The 9,110-nt window shown below is 32.2% G+C and overlaps 1 protein-coding gene across 7 annotated transcripts in view; it reads right to left on the reverse strand.

Annotated features, from left to right (window-relative positions):
* Window positions 1–9,110, reverse strand: part of LOC106872380 (protocadherin beta-15) — a 640,647-nt gene that overhangs the window by 114,410 nt on the left and 517,127 nt on the right. For 4 of the 7 annotated variants that reach the window (XR_008265528.1, XR_008265529.1, XR_001409761.2 and 1 more), the window contains exon 2: window positions 4,260–6,723. Coding sequence is in view for 4 of the 7 variants with exons in the window: in XM_014919353.2 (XP_014774839.1) it covers window positions 4,260–6,680 (2,421 nt within the window). In the remaining 3 variants the exon portion in view is untranslated. Of the gene's footprint in view, window positions 1–4,259; window positions 6,724–9,110 lie in introns of those variants that run through there. The other 3 variants (XM_014919354.2, XM_014919357.2, XM_014919356.2) reach the window with 3 other exon arrangements.

Raw genomic sequence — 9,110 nt, forward strand, 5'->3', positions numbered from 1 at the left:
TATATATATATATATATATATATATATATATATTTATACAGATAGATAGATACATAGATAGATATATAGATAGATAGATACAACCGGCTTCTTTCAGTTTCCGTCTACCAAATCCACTCAGAAGGCTTTGGTCAGCCCAAGGCTATAATAGAAGACACATGCTTAGGGTGCTACACAGTGGGATTGAACCCCTGGTAGATAATTTTTCCAAACCTTATACATATGTATTTCCAAAGTGAATATCTTTACATAACAAACCTTAGCTCTACAGATATTTGCTAATGTGGGAGAAAAAAATGGAATGTATGTAACACATGTCAATGTCGATACACATTTGCTGAAAGGTAACTGTCTTAAAGATCAAACTAACATAGATATTTTTCTATTATGAATTCTATAACCCACACCGATGGATCTCAATACATAGTAATGTTTTCCATCATCTCAAAATTTTAAAGCATGATAATAAGAGTGACATAACAACATTTTATTTTATTTATTTTATTTTTTTGTTTTTTGACTAATGTCAAAACTCAGTAGTGTTGCTTGCAAGATAACCGGTCATGCCAAACCATGAAAACAGCGAAAGAAATCTCTCTGAATGTCAAATTTTTGAGACATCATATATATGTCAGCTATTCATATTTTAACATCATTCACCTTTCATCTTCAGTACATGCAAAATGAATAAAAGAGATGTAGTAAAACAAAAAGTATGAGTTGCATTTTTGTTTTAAAAACATTAAAAAAAATTATGCAAAGAAACTTGAGTTGCTCTTATTTACTTTTACCAATATGTTGTCAACAAATATATATATAGATAATACTAACATTTGGGTTTAAAAAAATTGAGCTATGACTTATTTTACTTTTAACATAATAGGTTTTGGATTCAAACCTTGCTACAGTTGTTGTGTCTTGTATATTCAGGGCATGGTATATTTCCCTGTCTGCTCCAGTCTACCTTGCAGAAGACTGATAAATAGATTCATCAACAAAATGACGATGATGATAATTATGATGATGAACACAATCATGATCATCATCATCGTCCGCACCACTATTTAGCATCTGTTTTCCAGGCTGTCATTGGTTGGCCGATTCAACAAGAGTTGGTGAGCCAGAGGACTGCACCAAGCTAGCTTCAATGGTTCCTATGACTGGATGCCCTTTCTAATGCTAATCGGTTTACACATTGTATTGAGTACGTTTTACATGATACTGGCACTTGTGAGGTCACCAAGTAATTTGCAAGACAAGGCCTATCCATAATGAAGGGTCTTCGTGCACATCTGCATGTGTATATGTAGCTGTATATAACTACATACACACACACACATGCACAGACACATACACACCTGCACTCCCTACACACATATACACATACATACACACACACACATGCACAGACACATACACACCTGCACTCCCTACACACATATACACATACATACACACAACATATAGACACACATGCACACACACACATACACACAAGATACACACTACATACACACACACATGTAGTTTATATATAGAGCACGTTGATATGGTTGCTTTAACTCCTGGAGGTAGGTACCAAATCTCCCTCCAATTTAACTTAATAAAAATAAATTTGCAAAAAATAGTCGTGGTTACATAAAAAAAAATGAAACGGCTGTGTCTGTAATGCTTTTGATAATAGGCCTGTTCAATCAGCTAAACACCAAGGAAACACTATCATATTAAAACACATTCTCTTTGAAAATTTCTAATAAACTTTAAAGGCACACTGAATTGTAGAATTAGCTAGAAAAACTAATGCTGTAGTTTTAACATTAAACTTCTATAAACAGTAGTTGGTCACATGTAACTCATCTAGACATCTGGTGTTTTGATATTATCTGATATCATTCTCTTGCAACTATAGAGATTCATTTTTATCATAATTTGGTTTTGAAATTGGGTTTTAACCATTTCAGCTATAAGACAGTAATGAACCGATAACTTCTTAGAAGTGTCGCGATAAGTGACAACTTCATGTTAGAAACCTAAAATTTCTGACTCAATAACAGATATTTATCTTTTATCAAGTGTATCTTAGAATTCTTACAAACAAGTAAAATGAAATATCTACTACAAGCTAGTAATAAACTTGATTCTTCTGTCTAACACCTTGTCTGCAAAGATAGTAGCTGATATCTTTGAAAACATATCAAAAGGAAACTAGTTAGGAAAGTTTACTGGATTGTGAGCTTGATAAGTGATTTGAAAAAAGACACATTGTAATTTTCTTATAGCATTTAAATCAAGCGTGTAAACAAAGTGAGAGGAGAGATGGACAGGGAAAGGGAATTTATCTTGGATCACTCTGAAGAATTCATCCTTCATTTTGGCAAGTTACAAACAAGCATTTAAAAGAAATAGAATTAATAAATAGTAATTTCTTATTTTCCAGTTGTGTGAATTTTCATTAATTATAAAAACAAATGGTAATTAATTTACTAATGTATATAATGTCCTAAATTAGTTCAATGATCAAAACATGACATAGGCAAGATCATAGAATAAGGTCATTTATTACGGTAGTAGTATCCAGATGGTGCACTGTGGCACAACTAAGTGTTTTGAGAAAATTATGAAAATTATATTAAAAGAAGAAGAGAATAATACAAGCTAAAATTAGAAATATAAAGTTTTCATAACTATATTTTATCTGTTGAATAAAAAAATGTAGTTTAAGGCTTCCTGCAGTATAAATAATTTATATCTATAGGCTAAAATATATAGAACTCATTTTTTAATACATTTTCTTTGACATTAGACACAAAATGTACCAAAATAGTCTTTTATCATAAAAAGTAATAACACAACAACAACAATAACAACAAGCATTTTCAAATCCATTTTCTCTGCTAATGCAAGGGGCAAAAGAGAAGAAGACTATCATGTGGCTTACAAGACCCTATGACAGTCTTTTCCATTTTGCCCTACATCTTCCTTCATCAGCCTTTGTGTCTTGATTTGAATTAAGTACAAATGTATATCTATACATGTAATATGAAGTAACAAAATGTGTCAGGGATAGGAAAGGCATCTTACACATAAATTGACACTCTGTCAGTTATGATGATGATTGTTCCACTTGATCTCATCAATGGAACAGCCTGCTCATGAAATTAACATGCAAGTGACTGAGCAGTCCACAGATACATGTACACTTAATGTAGTTCTCAGGGAAACTCAGTATAACACACTAAATATGACAAGGCTAGCCCTTTGAATTACAAGTACAACTCATTTTTGCCAGCTGAATGGACTGGAGCAATGTGAAAGTAAAGTGTCTTGCTCAAGGACAATGCACCACCAGGAACTGAACTCCTGACCTTACAATCATGAGTCAAATACCCTAACCACTAAGCCACACATGTTTACAGGGAAGGTTTCTAAATGCAATACAAAACACTGCAGCAAAAATAGGCCTCATGATAATTTTCTGTAAAGTGTATAGTGAATAAAAAAAAAAAGTTTAAGAACCACTGGTCGAAATCTTCATCCATTTTTATGATCAGAGCTATGATCAAAAGAATTCTAACCATGACCATTCTATCTTTTTTAGTGGATATCAAGAACTACTTCAAAATATTAATTTTCAGTTTGAATTCAAAGTCTAACAGCATGCATATTACATCGTGGGATAAGGTTATGCAGGTAATATCACGGAATAAGGCATTGCATGTAAGATCATGGAATAGGGTCATATGTGTAAGATCATGGAATAACATCACACATTTAAGATCATTGAATACGATCATACACATGAGATCATGTTAGTTCACTCATGTAAGATTATGGAATTAGGTCATATGTAATATTATAAAAAAGACACTTAAAAATGTAGTACACATTATTTTTTGAGAAAATAGCAAATGAATAATTTTTTCTAGGGCAGTTAATATTAGTTTACTCAAAATTAAGAAACCACTGCTTTTAACTCCATCATTTTCAATTATTCTTACCTTAGCATCTATCTGTCTTTTCTGCCACTGAATGGCTGGAAAGTGAGTGTCTAAAAGCTATTATAAGAATATCTATTTAAAGTAAATTAAAATCAATGTTGGGGGTTTGAACCCACTGTAAATAGACAGGACGGTCATGATAAAAATGTTTTAGATCATTAGTCAAATTTATCCGGGGTGACCTAGGGCAAAACAGTAACAAAAACAACAGCAACAACATAAATTTAATTAGTGAAATAATAATGTTGAATTGTCACTCACTTGTGATGTTTCTTCAGTGGTAGCTGGCCAAGGAATTCCTGTTTGCAAACTTTCTCTGTTAGGATTCATTTGTCTCCTTGCACTCACAAGTTGTTGCATTTTGCTTTCCTCACCAGAAAGTGTTGTCACTGGGACATCATATTGGAATGACATAGGCTCCCCTAAATCAGTTTGGTGGTTATCATCTGAACTACGATAAGACATGTTTGTCCCACGTCTTAGTTTAGAATTTTTATTATTACTGCCTTTTACAATGCAAATTGTTATAGACACAACGAGTACAACAGATACTGCTACCGCTGCAACAATGATAATGATGAATAAATTAATATGTATTTTGTTGTCAGACTGTGTATCAATAGCAGTGAATAATTTAGCTGTTGTATTACTTACAGTTAGAGTTAAAGATAGTGTTGTTGTTGCTGATAAGCTTGGTGTGCCACTGTCTTTGACAGCCAAATGAAGCTCAAATGACCCAGCATCATTTTGATGAACTGGCCGAGAGAATGACAAAACTCCTGTGTAAGGATTAATAGCAAATAAATATTTAGTATTGCCTCCTCGAAGTTCATATTTAAGAAAAGCATTTTGTCGACTGTCTCGGTCTGCAGCTCTTAATGTTGTAATGTCACTTTTACTCTGTGGATGGTAGTGAACATCAAGACTGAATGGGTTAACACTGGGAAAGATGAAATATGGTGCATTGTCATTTTCGTCCATAATTTCCACAATAACCTTTGCTGTGTCATTAAGTGATGGTACCCCATTGTCTTTAACTAAAACTTTGAACTCATAAATTTCTTGCTGTTCACGGTCCAACAATTTTGTAGTAGAGATAAATCCAAAATTAGATATTTCAAAAGGAAGAAAATGTCTATTGCTTTTGAATATCGTGTAAGTAAGATGACCTCCAGGTCCCAAATCAGGATCAGTAGCATTAACAAAGCCAACAGGAAAATTTGGCCTTTCATTCTCATAAGTTAGAAATTTAAAAGTATCTTTTGTGAATTGTGGTTGTACATCATTGACATCTATCACTTGAATGGAGAACTTTCTTTCTGTTTTCAGCGGAGGAGATCCTTTGTCTTGACAAGTTATAGTAAAATTTATATATTTCTCAATCTCTCTGTCAACACGATTTTTTATAACCACTTTATATTTCTTTATTCCTCGACTCTGTAGTTGAAATTTATCACTGTCAAGATTACAGCTGATCTCTCCATTTTCTCCAATGTCATTATCAATAATTTTCAGATAAGCTATAAAGTTGCCAACTTGTATATCTTCAGAAATCATGGCAGTGCTTCCTGATGACTCTGAGAAGAAATTCATATCAATAGTTGGTGCATTGTTCTGTTGATTGATAATATTTACAAGTATAACAACAATTGAACTCAAAGGTGGGCTACCTTCATCCCTGGCTTCAATAAATAACTTAAATCTTTTTCTCTTTTCCTGACTATATTGTTCATTAAGGAAAATTTCTCCAGTTATTTCATTTAATCTGAAGTATGTTTTAACCAATTCCGAAGTTTTAGAACTAAAATAATATTGAACCTTGCTGTTTTTACCAGAATCCATGTCTGTTGCAACAATCATTACAATTGGCCTATCTAGTTGGTGTTGGTTGTTAATGGTAACATTATAGAGATTTTGAGAGAATACTGGAGAATTATCATTTATATCTCCTACAGATATTTCAACTTGCAATGTGCCTTGGTTCTGTGGAAAACCTCCATCTTTAGCAATGACTTCTAACATATAGGTCTCTTGTATCTCTCTGTCTAACTTATTTTCTAAAGTGATTCCAAGGGAATAAGAACCATCAACCCTTTTTGAAAGGGCAAGTGAAAACGGATCATCATGATTTTTTATTAATTCATAGTTGATCTGGGAATTCAATAAGCCAACATCACTGTCAATAGCATTAGGAATTGATTTAGTCATTCCTTTTCGATCCCCTTCAGAGAATTGAAGCTGAATTAGTCTGTTAGGAAATTCAGGCCGATGGTCATTGATATCTTCTATAATTACCTTGATTTCTAATATTTTAATGAAAAATTTTTCTCTTTGCACAGCAACATCAAGCATTTTAAAGCATTCTTTATTGTAGCTACAAAGTGTCTCTGCATCTAGAGTCTGTGTTGTGTATAGTTTTCCTCTTTTGGTGACATTGAATAACTGAGGAATGTCAGAATTATGTTTTATTTGGCTGAAACTTATATGACCTTTGACTGGAAATGTTTCTACAAAATGTGTATCGATGTCAATATCTCCAATATAAGTATTAGATCTTTTACCTTCTTCAACATGGTAAGTCACATCAACACAGAGACAAGATGTTATAAAGATCATGAGAAAAATCAACGGCATCAACATATCGCTAGTGAAAAATGTTGCTAAGCAACAGTGGTTGATCATTTTTAAAGAGAGGGCCTCATGTGATGGTTCAGAAAATCTGCAACTGACAAAAAAGAAAATAAACAAATTGTGTTTATATTGAGAATATATACTTTCTTTCCAAAATACTTTTAAGGAGTGTTTTAAAAAAGTGTGTTTATACCCCATGTCATGCAGCAGAAATAGTGATAAGAAAAATTCATGAGAATTCATTCCTTCAAGAAGACACATATACAAAATTGATATGTTCGAATGTAGTTATTTAGCAAGAGAAAAGCTTTATAGATATATATGTATATTTTTAACTATATTTTCTGGACTTGAAGGTGATAAGAATGTACAAGTATACATAAAATATAAGTTTTATGCTTCTACAAGAAGAAAACCCTGCTGGGATGCTGCAAATGAAAAGTAAGTGTCATTGCAAGTGAAATTTTTCTTAAGACATTTTCTTTTAGCATTTCTAAATGGTGTAATAGCAAAATATCTGGCTGTGTCTTAACATCAAAAATCATCCTAATGTGTGATAAAATGTTACTATATCATGTGGAAAAGAAAAATGATAAATAAATTTTTTTAAAAACTGGTGAGAGCCTAGAAAACATTACATCTTAAGAACTGTTTCAGTAGCTGATTCACTTCTTTACATTAAATATTAAAAATGTTTAAAACTGAACAAAGTATTCAAGGTATGAATACATGCTTCACTAAAGATGATATCAATGGCTACATATAATTAAGTTAGACAGATATCTGTAATGTAAGCTGGATAATATCTAGGACAGTTACCAACTTTCTAAATCATTGAAGTAATTCGAGAATTATTTGGAGATAGTTTTGCCGAAAAACTCATCAATTATTGGAAAAAAAACTAAAGCCATATCAGATACTGTTCTATCCAGTCTTCCTAAACTCTGAACCATAAAAAAGAGAAGCTAAAATAAGTAAAATATAACCATGACAAATGATTATATATATTTATATAAACACAACATTTCTATAATTATTCATAGTATGGCTATACCAGATCAATGGTAACAATATTTATTGACAGTAGCCCAAGAAATGATTTTTGGCACATTAATCCTATCAGTAGTCATGTCAAATATATCTGACAGAACCACATCATACCTCCTCTACACTTGTCAGCCTCTTTCACATAAAATCTCTAGGTTGCCTGCCCCTGCGAATGACAAGCAACCATTTTTGTCATCTCTTGACAAATTCAATTAACTTTCCTGATCACATTTCACTGCCTGTCTTGGAATAAAAACCTCTATAACTCCCAGAGCAGGAAGCAAGATGGCTTAACTTAGCATTGATCAAGTTAAATTGTGTAGGATAAGTGATAAATGGGAGTCGTTTCACCTGGGATTTTTGCATAATAAATCTTTTGTTGCCATGTAGAATCTTGAAATTAGATCAGAATAGCCAGTTGAGGCATTTCCTGCACACGGTTAATAAATAAACTTGATCAGTTTACTTAACGTAAAGTCTAGCACAGCAAGAATATTGATGATAGTGTTGAAATGAATGAAGAAGATAAATTGAATTTATCCAGCAAGCAGTTTACCAAGCTATGCATAGTAAATAAGAGCAAGTATAGGATTTTATCTCCCTAGTGTTCATGATAAACACATTTTATAAGTATGAAAATTTTATAAGTATGAAAAGATGAATCTATTTTATTATTTCTCAATTTACAATGAGAGTTATCAAAATACATGAGACCCAAATAATATGCATGCAAACAGATTCATTATATGTATGTGTGTATATATATATATATATATATATATATATATATATATATACATATTTATATATGTATATATATATATACATACACATATATATATATGTGTGTATATGTACATACATATATATATGTATGTACAACTTTACTTTGTTATATATGTATGTATATAGACATATACCTCGCTAGATAGATAGATAGAGACATACATATGACTATATATATATGTCTGTGTACATGTATACATAAAATACACATACGCACACATGCACACAAGCCTACAATATAAACAGACACTGTAAGTTTAGTATAGTTTCTGATTCTATCCCTTCTCATTTTCTTGTTCCCTTTACTTCTCTTTGATATAGGGTATAACCCGAAACGTTAGATCTTGCTCTATTTCTTTCAGTTGGTGTATTTACTTTCATTGTCCACATTCTTTGATTGTTATTGTTTTGTTTCATTTTCCATCCATTCTTCCATCTTTTTGCTTGTCTAACTTCATTCATTATTTACTTGTTTGCCTTTTTCTTTACCCCAATCTTCTGCATTTCACATATATGTTTTTCATCTACCCATTATGTGTGTGTGTGTGTGTGTGTGTGTGTGTGTGTATGTGTGTGTGTCTGTGTGTGTGTGTGTGTGTGTGTGTGTGAGTGTGAATGTGTGTTTGTCTGTGCCTGTCTGTATATATA

This window comes from Octopus bimaculoides, chromosome 14 (assembly GCF_001194135.2).
Source record: "Octopus bimaculoides isolate UCB-OBI-ISO-001 chromosome 14, ASM119413v2, whole genome shotgun sequence".
In the NCBI taxonomy this organism is placed as follows: Eukaryota; Metazoa; Mollusca; class Cephalopoda; order Octopoda; family Octopodidae; genus Octopus; species Octopus bimaculoides.